At 41.0% G+C, this 20,256-nt stretch overlaps 1 protein-coding gene across 6 annotated transcripts in view; it reads right to left on the bottom strand.

Annotated features, from left to right (window-relative positions):
• Window positions 1–20,256, bottom strand: part of RABGAP1L (RAB GTPase activating protein 1 like) — a 551,348-nt gene that overhangs the window by 90,630 nt on the left and 440,462 nt on the right. For all 6 annotated transcript variants that reach the window (XR_010749414.1, XM_066371551.1, XM_066371553.1 and 3 more), the window contains one exon: window positions 15,117–15,245. Coding sequence is in view for 5 of the 6 variants with exons in the window: in XM_066371551.1 (XP_066227648.1) it covers window positions 15,117–15,245 (129 nt within the window). In the remaining variant the exon portion in view is untranslated. The remainder of the gene's footprint in view (window positions 1–15,116; window positions 15,246–20,256) is intronic.

Below are 20,256 nucleotides of genomic sequence, written 5' to 3'. Positions count from 1 at the left end.
GCACTAAACATTAGGGTACCAGAATGACACACTCAAGGAACCCAGACTTTATCAACAGACCATAGGAAGAAAATGAAAGACATTTCCACACATAATAAAAATAAATGTGTAAATTTCTTGTTTCCCCTAAAAACACAAATACCTTTTTATTCTAGTCTGTTTTAAAATGTTTTTCATTTGAGCCTTTGTTTTTACAGCTTTTAAAAGCCCTTCTTTCTCAAGAGCCTGTATCTTTTTGTTTAACAGGTTCAGAAAACAAGGCCCACAGAAGGGAAAGGAATGCTTACTTTAAGATTCTATAACGGGGATATAAATTACAGCACAGGGAATATAGTCGATAATATTGTAACAACTCTGTATGATGCCAGGTGGTCACTGGAAATATCAGGGGAAACACTTTGTAAAGTATATGACTGTCTAATCACTATGCTGTGTACCTGAAACCAATACAAACTCATATTGAATGTAAAAAATGGAAAAATAAAATTTAAAGGTTCTATGAAATTACAGGTGGCATTTAGAGTCACATGAAGTAAGAGATGGATAGGCCCTCTGGAGTCCTCTAACTCAACTGCTCATGTCCAAGGCCCCAGAGAGCACTGTTCAGTAGTGCAGTTAAGATGACTCAGCTCTCTTGACTCTTAAGCCAGGGTCCTAATGGATGCCAAGGCCTGTGCTGCCTCCGGCAGTGTATAGGACACCATCACTCCCAGTCTTCCACAGAGCACCTAGGTCTAAAGAAAGTGGAAATAAACTTCCTGCAGCACCTTTTAGACTGGAGAAGTTCTAGAACCTGAATGGGGCCATCAGAGCCGTCCATGGTTCAGACTGCTGTAGATTCCCAAAACGGAGATGAATGATTCTCTACAACTGAAACATGTGACCTAGGGTCAATGCTAACATGACACCCGACACTTAATATAAAATCAGGCTGTCCTCAAGATATGATTTTAGGTTACTTATTCTCCTTTTTGAGAATATCCAGCCTTCAAAAGGGTTGGCATAGGAGAAGAAGAGGCATCATTTAAAAAAGCACTTTAAAAAAAGCATTTACATTGAGTATTGCAATCAGAATTTTTAATAGGCAAGAAGTTTTATTTCAAATTCACTGGTGGAATCTATAAATATATCGCTCATTTCCTGGTTGCTCAGGCCATTAAGGGCCTATTTCCTGAGCTGAAACTAGCTAATGGAAAAATATTTAGAATAGTAATCATCTAGTGAGATAGACATTTGGCATCTATTTGCCCAAAACATATTCTTGGTGATAATTCCCTTGTGTAATTTATACAGTTTCTAAAGGAATAATCTCACTTTTTACAATGAAAGGTCTTTGCTAGGAAACCATGGTAAGGTTCACCCTTTTTCAATCCCCAATGTTTTAAGAAAAACTAAATTTACTTCCTACTTTCTCTCAAGAGGAGTCATAAGGCGTAGCATGAAAAACAGCCTGGTAAATAAGTAATAACAGTGTAAGAGTCTGTCTCACTGTCCATTCAGTTGGCCAAAGATTTAGGTGAGGTTGTTCTAGTTTCAACGTGCTCACCAGAGATATTCACATCTTCTGACACATTTCTCTCTCTCCCAAAAGTGTTCGCCATGTGAAACCCTGTCACATCTATTACTGGATGTATAAAGGAAGAAAAGATATTTCTCAGTGTTGATTTGATGACTATTTTATATCCCAGTGTGCAAATTTAATTATATGTGAATGTTAAGCTAGGCAAGAAGGGAGAGGTGACCAAGGTCTTCATCAACTCTGTTTTGCAATGAAGATGCAATTAGCAGGTGGGAATAAATAGCTGCAGGAGTAGAAATCTTTGAAATGAATTACTGGGCCAAATAGAAGAAGGAGGATTATCTTGGAGAATAGGAAGCAATTAGATCCTTCAACCCCTCTCATACCTCAAGCATATCAAATGCCCTCACTCCCTCTACAAATCTCCTAACATGCTAATCTACTCCAATCGCCTGGTCACATATGGCAGCAAATGTATATAAAACAAAGGTGAGGAAAGAAATGAATGAGAATGAAATTAGGTCCTTGGTATCATCTTGAAAGTAAATTTATATCTTTTAATGTAATGCTGGCTGCTGAAATAGTTAAATCACAGAATACTGGTGATTTAAAATAATATAAGTTTATTTTTGGTTCATAGGAAGTTCAGCTGGCAAGAGGATGGAGTTGGGGGTTTCTGAACTATGTTGTCATTTAGAACTCAGAGTGACGAAGATTCTATCATTTTCAACATGTTGTTTGCAAGGTCACTTTAGATGCCAATATCCAGATAGTGTAAGAGTTAGAGTGCGTGGAAGGTATATGGGAAAATTAAAAAAACAAAACAAAACACAAAAAACAGCCCGAGTAAACAAAGAAATGCATATCACTTTTACTTTCATTCCCCTGCGGGAACTCAGTCATATGACTATACTTAACTGCAGAGGAGTCTGGGAAATGTAGTCTAGCTGCACTAGGAGGAAGAAAAGAAACTAGTTTTGGTGAATTATTAGGCAATCTCTGCCACAGTGTCTTTCCCAGAATATTATCCTTTATTTGCAAACACACTCAGCTTTTGCATCCCAGGGATGTAAATTTAAATGTATTTATTGCAATTAAATTCTACTACTTAACAGATTTTTCTTTCAATAAAATTTACTATAAAATGGATATCACCTGTAAAAGGTAAATTTGCATTATCATTACACACTGGCTTATTTGAAGATGAATTCAGCTACATAACAATATTTTTATATCACTTTAAATTTTATTGCCTTTACTTTATCTTTAGAGTGGCTCTCTATTTTTATATTTTCTCAATCTATTATTTCTCATGGAAGTCAGATAATCTTTAGAAAACCCTTCAAAAGACTTGCACCGTACTTAAGATAAAAGAACAGATCCTAAGCGAGGCCTGTGAACTTGGACAAGAATGTGGCACCCGCTTCCTCCCCGGCCTTGCTGAGCAGCTGGCCCCGCAGTCAGCTCCCTGAGACCACCAGCCGCCTCTCCGCCTCTCTGGCCTAGTATTTTCTCTGTTCTCAGGGTTTTTATATCTTTCTTTTTACCATGAAGTATATTTTCACATAAAAGAAGGTAACCGACATACATGCCTCCCTCTCACTCCAGCACCAAAGCTGAGAAAGCAATGACCACCATGGAGGGATGGGCTTCCCCCATTCACCTGACAGAGAAGCCACTTAGAGGTCCTAGTGTTGTCTCTGTCTCCTGAATGAGGCCTCTTAAAGCCCAAGATCTAGGCCACCAAGGGCTGGCAAATGCCCAAAGAACAAATACAGTTTTAGAATTCACTTAAATTTCAGGATTCAGCTTTTCATGGAATTTCTGACTTCTAAATTTTTTCCTTCTTCTCCCACTAACTCAGCCATATATTTAAAAATATTCTAAAATGCTTTTATCCAGAACTTTGTGATGTTCTGTACCAGGGGTGTTTACCCTGAGACCTAGACTACTGTTCTGCCAGCAACATGAGGCTCTACAGCGCACTGTGCTGTCCTCAGCTCCTGGCTCCTGCAAACCCGACAATCCAACAGCCGGTGCTGCCTATGGGAAGTTTTCCCCACCCCCTTCCCCGAACTACATGAGCCTCTTGCTATTTTCTCTCTTGTAGCACACTTCTCTTTTCCTTTGTAACCCTGATCACAACTTTGGATTACACATAAGTCTATGTTATCTGGGACTTCCATTATGCAGTAAGCTCCAAGGGGACAGGGACCTTGTCTGCTGAGATTCTTACTGAACAGAGCACCTGGTATAGTGCCAGGACACAACAGCCACACAAGAAATCTTAACTACTTATTAAGTAAAAGAATGGCTGATTGAAATTTAAAACAACCATAGGGAGTCAGAGTAATTTTAAAATCTATAAGTGACCAATACATACTGGCAATACTAAACTTTTAAATAGTGACTGTCTTCAAAAACTGTGCAGTATGGGATAAGATTAATACAAAAAAGTGGTGAGCAGAAGAGAGGCAGTGTAGCACAGACTCTGGAACCAGACTGCCAGAATTCAGCTCTTGGCTGTTCACTTGCCAACCAAGGGGCTGTTCTTAGAGACCTGGACATACTGTACCTGTTCTGGCCTGTAAAATCCACCACTAAGAGTACTTCGTGATGCCAAGGTGGCGATTCAATGACAACCATGCCAGGCATCCAAGGATGCAGCATATCACTGTGGTGGGGACTGTTATCACTGCAACATCAATGTTAACCAGTGGTGCCTTCAAACAAAAATGGCAATTTGCATAGACCCAGAAGGGAAATCTGTTAGAATGACAAGCTGTAGAAGAGGCCTTGGGCTGTAGCTGTGCCAGCACAAGGCAGGAGCACATGACACACCCTGAGAGAGGCAGGGAGGAGCTAGCTCGCTAGGCGTCACCAGCCAGCAGACATGACTGACTCAGGGGTCAGGGGAGGCGGGGCTACTGGAGCCCCCATAGGTCTGCCATTGCCTTTTGCAAGTGCTCAGGGCACGCTGTTCATTGGACCCATCACCCACTCTCTGGGGGAAGGACGGCTTTGGGTCTGATGCCAGGCTCTGTTCACTGAAGACAGTTGGGAGCCTCTGCCAAGCAGGCAAGATTAAGCTGTGCGCCCTCTGACAGCAGTGAGTTTCTTGGGCAGTGAAGGCAGTTCCATCCAGGGTAGTGGTTTTCCTGACAACTGTAGTGCTCTGTACTCATGCATTCTATTTTTAAAAGACAAAATACTAATCTTCCTCATTTTCTTAGTTCCTTTTTGTTGAAAGCGTTTTTCTCTAAATATGAAGATGATATTACACAATCTCCTCTCCTGTGCCATTCCCTACCCCTAGATGGGGATCCATCTACAATAAAGCCATTAGAGTTGGTAACTGGTGATATTGCACTGCCTACAGGTCTGATTATTTTATAAGAAATAATGTTTTACCCTTTTTTAGTAGCTGTAACTCTAGTTCTTTTTTAATCACCCTGAGACCATCTACCACAGCCCTCATGAAAAATTTACATTAAGATGATTTGAACTGTATCACCTATACTAAGACTCTAAAGTTACATCTGTTGGGAAGAAATGACCAAAGCTGAATGCTGAGATGACATGGGTGAGGAGAGATCAGATGTGGCTGGTCAGCCCAGCAGACAACTCCGATAACATGAGCAGAGGAAACTAGAGAAGGCAAACACCGAAGCCAGAGAGACCGGCTGGTCGCAGCGGCCCGGCCCAGCAATGCCAGCGGCATCAAACTACGGCTGCTAAGGCTCTAAGAGAGTCCCCCAAGTCTGACAATTTTCTGGAAATATTTTCCCTTATAGAGGTAAGGTCTGCAATCTGACCTCTTAAACAATGGACATCCTAAAATCTGTTGAAATATTTTAGAATAAAAGGTTTCATGTAAATAATTTTAGAAAGTAAATGAAGTCCTTATGTCCCATATGGTATTCAAATTATGTTACTGCTTAAGATACTTTTTCTATTATAATAAAATACAGAATTTCTTCCATCAATGGATGTCATGCTAAGATATAACTTAGTTACTTGCTCAGCTCACTGCCTCTCTTTTCCTAAAGGAGGGGGTCAGGGAGGTTGTGGCTTGTATAAGATGTGATCCACTACACACGCAGGACTATAAGGACGCTAAAGCAATAAGACCGTAGCAGAACAGGGCACATAAGGTAAATCAGAACTTTTAACAAGCTAATCTGCACGCCAGAGGAAATTCCTTGCCAACCCAGTGGGCTGATGGAAGTGGAGGGTAAAGCTGTGAAGACTAGGATCTTTTTATGTAATCTAGGGGTTTAGGAGAAAATGGGAAAGAGTAGGTGTGCAGACAAACAGCACACTGTCACGTGTAGCATCCCCTGGAGACACAGCTATGGACTGCCTGGTAAATCTCTTTAGAAGAAATTGGCAATCTGTTGACTATGACAATAAAGACATTGTCATGAGCAGAACTGTGTGCCCCCAAAATTCATATGTTGTAGCCTAATTCCCAGTACCTTGGAATGTAAATGTATCTGGAGACAGGGCCTTGACAGAGATAATTAAGTTAAAACAGGGTCATTAGGATGGTTCCTAATCCAATATGGCCAACAGCCTTTTAAGAAGAGATGAGGACATTTGACACACAGAGGGAAGGCAGTGAGACACAGTGAGAGAAGGTGGCCAAGTGCAAGACAAGGAGAGAGGTCTGAGAAGAAACCAAACCTGTAGACACTTTGACCTTGAACTTTTCATCTATAGAATTGTGAGAAAATAAATGTCTGCAGTCGACAGCCTTGGAAACTAACACAGACATGAGATTGGGGGTAAACGTGAGACCCAGAAAAAAAAAGGACTGTGTACCTAGGAGCCAACTTAGTGAGAAACTCATTAAGCAGTAAGAGCTAGGAGGAAGTGCAGTGATGCTCAGGGTGAGGGATAACAGAGGTAATGTGGTACATGAGAAAGAATGAAATGCTGTATAGAACACACTGATAATGCGTTGAACCTGTGTCACAGTGAGACACTTAAGCATCCCCTGGCCGCAAACACGTAACAGAACACTGAGTTTCACCACCTCTTTCTGGGGTTTGTACCTGAGATTCTCTCCAATAATAACAACAACATCAACAACAGGTATTTGAAAGACACTATATAAACTACATATTGTAGCAATTTGGGTAGAAAGTGGTACAGACAGGGAAAAGGAAAAATTCTAGACATTCTAGATAAAAGAACAACTCTCTCCCACAGGTGGTAGCAGTAGAAAGTCCCCAAGCCAGACGAAATGACAACCAGAAAAGATTGCCCATTTAATCACAAGTCTCAACTACGGCAAGAAATATAATTTTCCACTCAGCAGTTTGTTTGCCTTTAAGTAGAGATTCAGAAAATGTGACAAAACAGCAGTTGGAGATATGTGAATAACACTTAAAATTTTTCACTCTCTGTTTTAGCTTGCTATTCCTAGGGTAAAAGGGGAGAGGAGACAAAAAGGTATAACAACAAAATATGAGTTCGCCAGTGTCTTAATGAGATTCAGTTATTTGACAGCTGTACGTTAAATGGGCACATAAGTTGGAGACACAGGAACAACTAAGTAAATGTGACAATTCTACTCCATACTTCCGATTGTGGAGGTGTGGCATGGGACACAGCCCTCGTGGAAGTGTTACAAATCCTAACCCTCAGGACCAATGGTTCAGCCTTCCTAATCTAGTCTAAACACCCGAGACATTTGCATATATTTTTAACACTACCTAAAAAATTAAATGATTCCTAATGAGGGGCAATAGGGCAGAGAGAAACATTATTTCTATTTTCTTGCCCTAGTCAGATTCCCAGACACAATCAGTGAAACACACTTCACTATCATTTTTAATATGAATTCAAACAGTAAAAAAAAAAAAAAAAAATCAAATAACTGTGGATTTCATAAATAGCTGAGAGGAAAATATTTATTTGCACTGTTTCCCAACAGTGAAGATGAGTTTGAACTTTATTCTCCAACACAGACACACATGAATCACAACAGCTGGGTAAAAGGTAATTGGCAAAACACTGCAGAAAGGTATATAAAATATGAACACTCCCATTGGAGGGCACAGTCATTAGTCTTTCTAAGGCCTCAGAAAACTACTGAGAGTGAGTTTGTTGCAGGGGATACTTCAAGTTTGAAGGGAGGGGAACTTCCGGTTGGAAGAGCAGGCCTAAAGCATTCTCTGTATTAGTTTTATGTGGTACCAAGTGTGCAATGCATGTAAGGGCATAATGCTTCATTTCCTATGATTTATTCTTTGTTTTTCTCAAAGAAAACAAAACCAAAAAAAACCCCAGAGAGAGACCCATACAAAAATCAATTTTTGTGTCGGTTTTCCTGTGGGGTAAAAAAAAATTTAATGATTTATATGGGTTTGCTCATGAGACAACAGCCAGGTTCATCTATCAAGTTATTTTTTAAATGTCTACATGGCTTTCTCCTTAGTAACAGGAAGAAAGCGGCTGGCAGAGTGAATGTGATGATAGGACACAATGGCAGACGCAAATAAAGGAGACAAGGCATCCTAGCTGAGCAGGGACAGCTGAAAAAGCCTAGCTTTCTGAGTGTGGAGGTTCCGTGCCCGGGTATCCGGAGCTCGGGCCTGTTTCTCCGTGTGTCACTGATGGCCCAGAGATGTCCAGCATCTCCACATTCCCTGCGCATTCCCACAACGCATGGTTTGTGACAGGCCAGACCAAATTGTATGAATGCCCGTTTTGTGGAAAAACAAAACCAGTGCCCCAAATCTGAGGTGCACTGAGGATTATAAATGCTAATAAAAGTCTCCAAGGAAAAAATAGGCAAATGTTTTAATATAGAAGCTACCTCATTATCAATTTGTTAATTATCACATCTCTGTATCCTATGACATAAAAACCATTTCCTTGGCAGATTATGACACTTTAAACCAAATATTCTCAACTGTGGTTGTCAATATCAAGGTCTTTACAGGAATAGAACATGAGACATGGTCTCATTAAAAATGACCCCACTGTTATATTGAGTGGGACACACTTGGATTCATGTTAACACAATAAATTAAAATTAATAAAAAATTTAAAAATAAAATAAAAATGACCCCTCTGCATGGTACACAGAAGGGCCCACAGTGTGGATGCAAGGGCCAACAAAAGCTCCTATGTGGCCTCATTGCTGATTCTAAGACAGCCTCTATTTGGGAGTTACATTCTTGCTTACACACACAGCAAAAAAGCCAGCAATAAACAACAAGCAGCATGAAGAAACTAGAGGAAAATTAAACACAAATGTTCTTTATAGTTTTGCTCTAGTGTGAAAGTTACTTTCAAACAGTTAAGTTCTAAGCCCTGGTTGCAAATATAAAGGTCTTAGGGGAAAAAATAGTAATTTCTAGGTAAACAAATTTGCCATCTCCCATTAAAAACATGACTGTGAGAAGCAAGATCGAAGTGTATGAATCCACTTTCCACTATCGTTTTCAGCACTTAAAGACTCATGTTTCCCATCCTCTGAAAACCCACCTCCACCCCATGTCTACAACCTCACCTCCTGGCTGCTCCATCTTGCTGGCCGTCTCTTCCATCCCCCATTTTCTCCCCAGAAGAACCTTCTTAGAGGAGCTGATTCCTTTTTCTGTCTCCATTTACTCACCTTCCACTTATTCCTTGAATCACTGGCTTTTACAATTCATCACTCCACTAAACCATTCTCAATAAGGCCATTAAGGACATCTTTATCATTAACTGTTGCACAGTGACCACTCTCCACCCCTCAGGACCCTACATATCCTCTAAGCATTATTGATACTTTTCAACTTCTTCCTTCTTAAAGACAGCTACCAGTCCTCTTCGTGTTCATGCTCACACACACTGGGTTTCTAAATCCTGCCTTCTCAGTTTGGCAGCAGCTGCTATTGCTCAGCCCACCTTCTCTGTGCTACTGCAGCTACCCTCCACTCTGGTTTCTGCTCCTTGTGAGAATTCATTCATCCATGGTTTCAATACTGATGACATCTAAATGTCTTTTAGCGCAGGTCTCACTTCGATATCCCCTTGCCTACTTGATATTTCCATGTACTTGGATATGAAGTTGTGGACATACGCCACAAACTTAATATGTCTAACACTTAACTCATAATCTTCCATCCTTGTAATTTCTCATTTCTTTGCCTGTTCCTGTTCACAGTATGATTACTACCAAGTTGCCTAAGAATCCTGAATGTCATCACTGACTCTCTTTCCAGGCCCCAGTGCTCACATCTAATCACTAAGATCTGTTGATTCTCAAGTATCTCTGGAATCTGTCCACACCTCTCTAGCCCGTAACAAATGCTCTGGTCATTCCAACCACCTGGATTACCGCAACTGTCCCTGAACTAGTCTGTCACCAATATCTAATCTTATCACTTTTGATCCATTCTCCACCCAGCAGCCAGAGTGTCCTCACTAAAACATAATCTGATTACTTCTGTCCCTATTCAAAACCCCTTAATGCTTCCTACTGCCATTGGATAAAATTCAGATTGCTCACCGTGGCTTCCATGGCTCTGTCCCAGCTGCTCGGCTGCCGTTGACTTCTCTCATCTTCTATTTGTCCCTCATTCCAGTCATGGCCTCTAGTTTAGGTCTTGGCCAGCTCCAGATTTTCTTACCTCTGGGCCTCTGCTTTGTCTTTGCTTGGAACTCCTTCTGCCTGGCTTCGCACACTGCTTAACTCCTGCCCACCCTGAGGTCTCACCTTAACCCTTACTTCCTCTGAGACGTCCCCTGCATGGGTCCCAGCACTCAACAGGCACTTGGTGAATGACTTTTCTTTCATAATTCCCTTGTTTCAGTTTTGTCAGATTTTGCAGTTTTGATTTTGCTCAAGCTATTTACATATAAAATATAAATGAAATGGGTTAATTTATATTTTAAAATATTCTTTTATAAAGAGCTTCTGACAGAATTTTTTTTCTTTCTTTTTTTTTTTTTAGAGAAGAGAGACAGAGAGAAGGGGGGTAGGAGCAAGAAGCATCAACTCCCATATGTGCCTTGACTAGGCAAGCCCAAGGTTTTGAACCAGTGACCTCAGCGTTCCAGGTCAATGATTGATCCACTGAGCCACCACAGGTCAGGGCTGACAGAATATTTTGAATGATGTGATGAATTTTGTTACTCAAGGGGCCCATCATAACTATGCCATCTGCAACATTATTCAAATAAAAATCAATTTAAAATAAGAAAAAGACTTGTTTCCCATACTTTGGAGTGTAGGTTTACATGTCCATAGGACGAAAGCGTATACAGATGTTTACTCTTCTACTTCCCCTTTTTATTTTTATGAGAGAAATGCCAGCTATATGAACTCCATTATGATTAAAAGATTCAAATTTTAGTATTTCATCATTTACATACATAGCACCTATTTGAACTATAAGAAGGCATGAAATATTAAATCATATACAATGTCTAATACCTGATGATTTTTGACCAACAAGAACGATAATTTCGCCTGACCAGGCAGTGGCGCAATGGATAGAAGTATCAGACTAGAATGTGGAGGACGCAGGTTTGAAACACTGAGGTCACCACCTTGAGCCCAAAGTTGCTGGCTTGTGCAAGGGGTCACTCGGTCTGTTGTGGCCTCCTGGTCAAGGCACATATGAGAAAGAATCAATGAACAACTAAGGTGCCGCAGTGAAGAATTGATGCTTCTCATCTCTCTCCCTTCCTGTCTGTCTGTCCCTATCTGTCCCTCTCTCTGTCTCTGTCACAAAAAAAAAGAATGATAATTTCATCAATTCAACCTAATACAATATAAGTAGTATTGAATAAAAATATATAGGAAAAAAGCAATTAGACCAATAATAATTATAAAAGTTATGTGTATATGCACTTGAATATATATAGATATCCCATCTATGAATTCTTATGCTCTATAGAAATATAATTTGCTTATTAACAAGTTTCAGATTGTCCTACAATAGAGAGGCTTATATGTTTGAGTCACTGAGTTCCCTTAAGAACCAATGAAAGCTCTATATTGTCTCACCAGGAAAAACAAAATGTTCATAGCCTTATACAAAGAAATTCAAATTTCTACTGGTGCAAAGAACATGTGTAAAGCCAGCAGTCACGGCCAGGGCCACCATCACAGCAGCCGCCTGGCCCATGCAGGTTCGCATTGGATTCGGACAGTCGGTAAAGAAACAACGGAGCCAAAAACTGATGGGCTGTCATCTTTAATTCTAGCTTGCACCCGGTAGGCAAGTAAAAATACACACTGGGCTCCAAAACCCACTCACATTCAGTGCTCACAAAGCTACTGACTTATCCGAGTTTCCTAGAATCAAAGGTTTCTAGCTCACCAGCCTTATTCTCCTCAGTTCCCCATCTCCTTCCTTATCCCAGATACAAACTCTACACAAACTGGCATCTCACTCAGCACTCCGCCATCTTGGCTGCTTCTCCTGGCCTACTCCACGTGGCCTTTCTCTGCTCTCTGCTCTGCTCTCTCCTCTCTCATGCTAATCATCCCAGGAACCAAGAGAGCAAGCTCCTGTTCTGCCCCCATTTTATAGTGTAGAAATCAAAACCTTTAATCCAATATACAAAATAGGGAAGTCTCTGATACAAAGTCACTTCTCTGAGGCATGATGGGATTGTACCACCCCACATCAATAAGGGTGGGAAAGGCTTAATCCCAAAACCAAGCCCCAGGCTACAAGGATTCTGCCTGCCCACAGTCTGCCCCCAAGACACATTAATATCACCTGGGCAACGGCCTCCACGTGGGCAGTGCCATCTTTAACAAAGTGAGCATAATACATTTTATCCGCCCAACAACATGAAACCAAGATCCAAGTTTAAGAAGCTAAGCAACAGAGGAATTTTTAACTACAAAGTAATAATTGAATAGTGATATTCAACAAAAGCTCGTCCCCTGGGAAAGTACAGGACATGTATGTATTAAGACTTAAGTAACCAAATGACTTTTCAAAAAGGCTGATAGGTAAACACATTTTCTAACTGTAGCCTGGCTGAAACCATAGGAACTGAAGGAGATAGAATAATTTAAAATCATGTTAGTTAAATTAGAAAAAATAAATAGTAAAAGATATTCCTGATATTGATCTAATCTAACACAATTTATTAATATATTCTGTTGGTACACTCAGAAATAAACTACATGCAGAGCTAACAAGTTCATTTCCACCTGCAACTATTGCATATATTTTAAAACCAGTCAGTTCACTGAAATCACTGATGACCTAGTTCCTTAAAATTAGAGGAATTAATTTTGTTGGATAATTAAATGAGAACATGTTTATTTGAAGAAAATACAACCATATACAAATACTAACTTTGAGGTATTAAAATACAAACACATTTTTATTACTTTTGACAGAAATTCTATCTTTAACCTTAAACAGGTTGTAGATAATTATGAGTTCAACTTTTCTGCCTATCCCATGCCTGCAATCACCTGTGCCCGTGAACACTTTGTCTACCACAAAATCTTGGTCTGTGACTCCATCATTTCATACAATTCCAGCTGCCAGCATGCACAGCTATGATGATGGCATGATGACTCACGTCCTCAGCACACTCCCACGGCCATTATTCAGTGGCCCCACATCCTCCCGCCCTCACAGGTGGCATCTGCTGGGAATGGGACAGGGTAGGGAGGTGTCAACAGTGGGAGAGGCCTCAGTATTTTTTCAAAACTGCAAGTCACCGTGAAATTGATTTAATAGGCTGTAACTAGGTTTTTGGTTTGGGTATTTTTCTTGGGGGAAGGAGAAAAGTGTAAAATGAAATAGAATACAATACAATGAAAAAAGAAACATCAGAGTGCATCATATATTGTAAAGGCATCTTACAATATATTGTAAGGGCATCTCTTCAGACATGTATATGTATTTCCATGTATATATGTATGGTCAAGGTCTCAACAGAAAAGCTATTTAAAAATGCAGATCTCAGTTAAAAAAACCCCACAAAACTTAAAGCTTAAGGTTGGACAACTATGTTCTGGTCCAAGCAGAACCCCGAATACTGTACTACTGATGTGTACCTTTGCTCAGTTTCACCACACAACTGCCTCACAGTCCTATGCTATGGCTTAAACTAATGTCCTGTGATACAAAATCAATCCACAAAAATCTGTTGTGTTTCCAATCATGAACTATAAGAACAAGAAATTTAAAAATTTACAATGGCACTGAAAGTAATAAAATAATTTGGAGGTGCCCTGGCCGGTTGGCTCAGCGGTAGAGCGTCGGCCTAGCGTGCGGAGGACCCGGGTTCGATTCCCAGCCAGGGCACACAGGAGAAGCGCCCATTTGCTTCTCCACCCCTCCGCCGCGCTTTCCTCTCTGTCTCTCTCTTCCCCTCCCGCAGCCAAGGCTCCATTGGAGCAAAGATGGCCCGGGCGCTGGGGATGGCTCTGTGGCCTCTGCCTCAGGTGCTAGAGTGGCTCTGGTCACAACATGGCAATGCCCAGGATGGGCAGAGCATCGCCCCCTGGTGGGCAGAGCGTCGCCCCTGGTGGGCGTGCCGGGTGGATCCCGGTCGGGCGCATGCGGGAGTCTGTCTAACTGTCTCTCCCTGTTTCCAGCTTCAGAAAAATGAAAAAATAAATAAATAAATAAAATAAAAAAATAATTTGGAGGTGAAAGAGCTGTACACTGAAAACTATAAAATATTGACGAAAAATACTAAAGAAAATATAAATAAATTGAAAGATATATCATGCTCATGAATTAGACCAGTGGTTCTCAACCTTTCTAATGCCGTGACCCCACAATACAGTTCCTCATGTTGCAGTGACCCCATCCAAAAAATAATTTTGGTGGCTACTTCATAACTGTAATTTTGCTACAGTTATGATTCGGAATGTAAATACCTGATATGCATTATGTATTCTCATTGCTACAAATGATTGCATGCCTGGTGGGTCCCATTTGGGCACATGAGGGAGTCTGACAGCCTCCCAGGTTCTAACTTCAGAAAAAATAGTAATAATAAATTTAAAAAAAGAAGAAGAAACATCAGTTAATTGGTGCCAATTTTTTTTAAAGATGTGTTCTCTCACCTTGATATCAAAGTTTTCTGGACAGAGATTTCTATTTCAAATTATCTTATAAAATGTGTTTAGTTTTATCAGACATATGATAAGGAGCAATGTATCCACAGTCATTTGGCAAGTGTGGGATGCGAGTAGGCAGGTCATGACTCAGAGCTTTCCAAGTCCCTTAGAGAGAGGAGAGCTCTGCCCAAGCAGGCTTGTCTTGCTTTGTCCTTAATAATCTTAAAACAGATTTCAAAAGCTAAATACTAAGTCGGCTGCCATGGAAACCACTATCACAGCTGCCCATGGTAGAGCCTTACCTGTATAATAAATGCTTGTCTTCCTATTGTTACCATCTCAACCTGCCCATTTCCACCGACTAGAAGGTACAGCTAATATATGCTCATCAGCCTGACAACAAAGTCTGGGAGAACAGTTCACACACAATATTACCTTAAACACATTCAACATCCAGCAACATATAGGGGCCAGGTTTTACATAACTTGCCATGTTAATATGCATTCAAGTTCCACATTTATTATATATAAATTCGTGTATATTACCTTAATATTGCAAGCCTGCTCCATCAATCTTCTGGCATTTTCCTCTGCCCTGTATCTCTTTGGAAGCTGAACTCTGAAGAACTTTAAAGCACCTTCAAAATCAGCTTGCAGAAGATCTTCCTTTGAGGTCTGCAAAATAATCACCCAGAATCATCACCACATTTCAGCCTGCACTCATGACAAACACAATGAAAAGAAGAATTTCTGTTTTCCAGAATGTACTTTTTACTGCTAATATCTGAGTTAGTTTTAAAAATTTTTAGAAAGAGATTTCTAATCTCTTTACTATAAGTTGAAATAAGTCACCATAAATCCTAGAAGCAATACAAGAATTAATTAACAAGCTAACGTATTTAATTTACATTACTTGAAGATCTGAACGGTGGACCCTGGCAAAGCTAACCAATTATAGTTCTGACAGAAGAAAACATGTGAGGAAAGAAAATGATGTAAACCCTGGGATTAATCTTGGACTTTATGGGCATTTAAAGGATATCATTACAGAGCTGGCTGAAGACAGAGACAATGCAATCGGAGCACATAGGAGTTACATAATAAACACCTAATTGGAGGCTGGCTTGTCGGCAGCTCAAGTGATGAAAAATAAGAAACTGATCACATACCTCACTATGGTTACCAGAGGGAAGGGGGTTAGTAAAGGGTAAAGGGGACCAAATATATGGTGACGGATGATAATGTGACTTTGGGTGGGGGGCACACAATGCAATATACAGACCCTGCATCATAGAAATGTACACTTGAAACCTATAGGATCTTATTAACCAATGTCACACCAATATATTTAATTAGAAAAATAAAATATTTTTTAAAATGTCAGGAAAAGTAAATGAAGCAAGCCACTTAACTACTGAACTTCTTATGAAAAGTTCTTATGCAAAATTTACTTCCTTAATAACAACCATTTAGAAGTAAATACATGAAAAAAGACTAAAAGGAAATGAAATAAAATGTTTCTTTGGATAGTGGGATTATGGTTGGGTAATTTTTTTTTATATTTGGTTGTATTTTCTGCAGGAAAGATTTAGTAATAAGAAAGACACTATTTTAACAAACAACAATTAGTAACTTTTGGCAAACACCATGATTCAGATTATATATTCAGGCAGACTCAGTATTACAGAAGTAAGCCAAAAGGAAATTAGATATTTTAAAAGTCAGTACTTAATTACCCAAATTTCAGTAATAAAATGAAGAAAAAAAGATGGTGGCAAGAAATCACAGAATTATGCACTAGTTCAAAATACCATCTTATTTAAATCTAGAAGTTGATTAACCATCCAGATTGCAGTGAAAAAGTCTAAGGAAGTCAGAGAAATTCCTGCTCATGATAGCATCTGCGTGGCTGTCTCACTCTCTGGTCCAGGCCATTGTCCTCTCTCGGGGAGCCGTCACAGTACCTCCTCACTGGTCTGCCCATTTCCATTCTGTCCTCCACATCTCCTCTCCTCACTGCAGTCCTGCGATACCCCCAGATCATGTCACTCCCCTACATAAAGCTCTCCCAGCGTCTACTGTGCTCAGGATAAAACCCAAAAATGTTACCACTCCCCAAGGACCCTGTACGACCTGCCCCTAACCCTCCACATCATCTTGAACCACATCCCTCTTTGTCCCCCAGCTCCAGGACACTGGCTTTCGGCCTGGCTTCTGGACACACCAAGTTCATATGGACTGAAGGTGCTGCTTTGCTGCTCCCTTGGCCCAGGACCGACCATCTTCCCCCAGCTCCTCACAAGGATAGCAACTCTCTCTCAGCGATTGGGCTGTAGCGCCGATAGAGGAGCTGAGGGAGCCCTTCCTGAGCACTCAAACTCTTCCCCTAGGCCCACCAAGTCATTTTCCAGTTCTATATTGGTTTCCCCCTAAGGAAAGGGGCCTTGTCTGTCCTGTTCATCTCTGTCCACAGGACAAGACTGATATCCAGAATAGAGAAGGTACTCAATAAAAATGAACTGGAAAAATAAAAGAATTCTACTTCCGTATTTCTTTGTGTGTGTATATGACACACACATGAAGAAATATGAAAGTAGACTATATGAAAAGAGAGAGAGAAGATGAAAATTCTGAGATGCTCTAAATCAAATTATAATGGCAGGAGAATGAGTGAAAGATATAGGGATAATCAACCTGCTAATAGCTGGGGGCCAACTAACAAGACCACTCACCTTCCAGACTGCATGTGGGAACTCTGAATTGACTTCCAGGTGGCTATTCTTGTGATTATCTGAGAGACTGGACAGATGCCTCTGCTTCCTGCTTACGTGTGACTTTTTTGGTCATGGCCCACCACCAGCACCAGGGCACAATACAAACTCTTCCTTCTTAAGGACTCCAGGCCTAACTCAGAACCAGCCAGCTCCACCTTCTCCCACCCTCTTCATCTGGAACCAATGTAACTTCTTCCGAGACAACTTACATCTTTGTCTTCCCTACTTGATGTCTTTTTCTTAAAAGCCTGTCAACCCCAGGATGTCAATCATGTTGCCTTTCCCACCCAGCACCGTGGCTGTTGATTTAGACTCTGTGTTCCAGGACCTGGTCTTCTTTTTTATGTATTTTTCCAAACTTAGAAGTGGGGAGGCAGTCAGATAGACTCCCTGATGCACCTGAGGGATCCACCCGGCATGCCCACCAAGGGGCGATGCTCTGTTCATCTGGAGCATTGCTCCATTGCAACCAGAGCCATTCTAGTGCCTGAGGCGAAGGCCGTGGAGCCATCCTCAGCACCTGGGCCAATTTAGCTCCAATGGAGCAGTGGCTGCAGGAGGGGAAGATAGAGATAAAGAGGAAGGAGAGGGGGAAGAGTGGAGAAACAATACACTGTTGGTGTCAATGGGCGCCTCTCCTTTGTATCCTGGCCAGGAATTGAACCTGGGACTTCCACATGCCTGGCCAACACTACAACTGAGCCAACCGGCCAGGGCCAAACCTGGTCTTTTTATCTTGCTAGCAATGGCCCAAGAACATCTTTCTTTTAAAAAGACTTTCAGCGTAGAAGGTAAAATTTTTGTTTAACAATACACACACACACACATCTTTTTTCTCCCCTTCTCTCCACTTTAAACAGAAACATGTAAAATAAAGAATTCATACAGCAGGCATTTTCACAAGGGGGCTAAGCTGACTCAGCTTTGAATCACACACTAGTGACCAGAAAACAGCTGGGCTAGCAGGGGCAGAGAGAAAACAACTTCACTGCCTCTCAGACTGACTTCCTTCCTTGTCAATATGCAGACATCACAGTAGCAAGGGGTGCAGAGAATGGTCAGCAAAATACAGTGCTGCTGGCTCACCTGAACTTACTTTGAAAAGGAGGTCACTAGAAACAACTTCTGCCCAAAAGAGGGTCTCTCCAACTAAAAGGTCACCTGCTGAATTATGGGAAGGCCGCCTGCTACCAGTCACACCAGGCACAGCACACTCCGCTCCCCCTTCTCACCTCTAAAACTGGTTCTGGTGATTGTTGGGAAAATTCATGACTGGCTGCTTCTGGGGTCGGTCAGAAAACAGGTCCTGCAGCTCTCCTCACTACTCGAAGCCTCTGAGGTCACCCCCTCGATTTTCAGCACATCTAACCTCTGGTTATTGCTCTGGTTACTGGTAACGGAGCCCCCAAACAGTGGGGAGCAGTCTCAGGCCTGAGTTGGCAGCATGGTCACCTAATTTTCTAAGACTTCCCCAGGTCTAATTTCCAAGCCAGCCTCTGAGTTCACACAAAAGCAGACAGGTTAGGACTAGAGATGAGGAGTCAGATACCCTGAGACATCTGGCCTCTGGACAGGCAGGGATGGCCAAGTAGACAAAGGTGTGTCTAGAGGAGGCTGTGGCCCAGGGCCGGTGCAGCAAGGAGCTCCCCACGTGGGTGGGGTTGAGTGCATGGAAACCAGAACTCAGAGTGCCCTGTTGTGTCAATGGTGTCCCAGGTAGCATGGCTTCCCCAGCTTAGTTAAGTCCCACAGGAAGGAGCTGTGCCAGTCACGAGCAGGGAGGCTCACAGAGACAGAAGTGTGAAGGTGCAATCTTCCAACTTCTGCCTCTAGAAAGTACTTGACGAGCAGAGGCAGCAAGGAATGGAGTAGATTCATTCTAGTTCTGACCCTGGCTAACTCATGATGCTGGGTAAGTCTCCACTGTTCTTCTACTTCAAATATGGGAATACCTTCAACCTCAATTATTTTAGAAAGAAATAAGTTAAAGCATGCGAGTGCATTTTGTGTATCCCAAAACAAATATACGGGATGGTAGTCTGGAAAGTTGTCTTAAATATGCTCAAGATACTGATGTTTTAGTAGCTAAAATCAGTACCCTGCTCTCACTGACATTTTTAGTTCCATAAAGCAGGTGCTTCAAGTTGCAAGAATTTGCATTATTCTCATAAACTGAAAAAGAGCTAATTTCACTGTGAATGATAAAATACACCAGAAGACAACTCCATTGGGGGAAAAAAATAGGCAGTAAGCAAAAGCAAAAGTAAAAACAAACAAAACAAAACAAAAATCTTGTTAGTATTCTAGAAAACAATGTACACACCCATTTCAACTCGGATGGGCTTTTCCCTCCAATTTTCTATCTTTAAAAGATTTCCATAACATTAAGTATCATGTCCAATGCCTTTGTAGGCCACAAATCAGAAGACAGTTACAGGCCTACTCTCTACTTTCTGACAACTGTATCTGAGAGGCTTTTTCCTCTAAAAGTGAGGAATAGATATCTCTTGTTCTGCAAAGATGTGGATGCCTAAGGATTTATCAGAAAGTTGTTTGTTTTAAAAAAACTTTCAAATCATAATTTTCGTTCATATATGTGTGTATGCCTACATATTGGGGTCATACATTTTTTTTTATTGATTACATTGTCACTATCCTAAAAAAAAAAATATTTTTTTAAAAGTCTAAGAGGTCTTGCCCTGGCCAGAAAGCTCAGTTGGTTAGAGCGTTGTCCCTAAATGTAAAGGTCGCTAGTTTGATCCTCAGTCAGGGCATACCTAGGAACAGATCGATGTTTTTGTCTCTCTCTCTCCCTGCCTCTCTCTAAAATCAGTAAATAAATTTAAAAATTATATATTTTAGACCCTCTTTAAAATGATGTAGTAGAATGTTTTATAAAGTATTGAATGAAA

The sequence above is a fragment of the Saccopteryx leptura genome, chromosome 2 (genome assembly GCF_036850995.1).
Source record: "Saccopteryx leptura isolate mSacLep1 chromosome 2, mSacLep1_pri_phased_curated, whole genome shotgun sequence".
In the NCBI taxonomy this organism is placed as follows: Eukaryota; Metazoa; Chordata; class Mammalia; order Chiroptera; family Emballonuridae; genus Saccopteryx; species Saccopteryx leptura.
The sequence above is the reverse complement of the archived record's forward strand: the minus strand, read 5'-3'. Positions and strand labels throughout refer to the sequence as shown.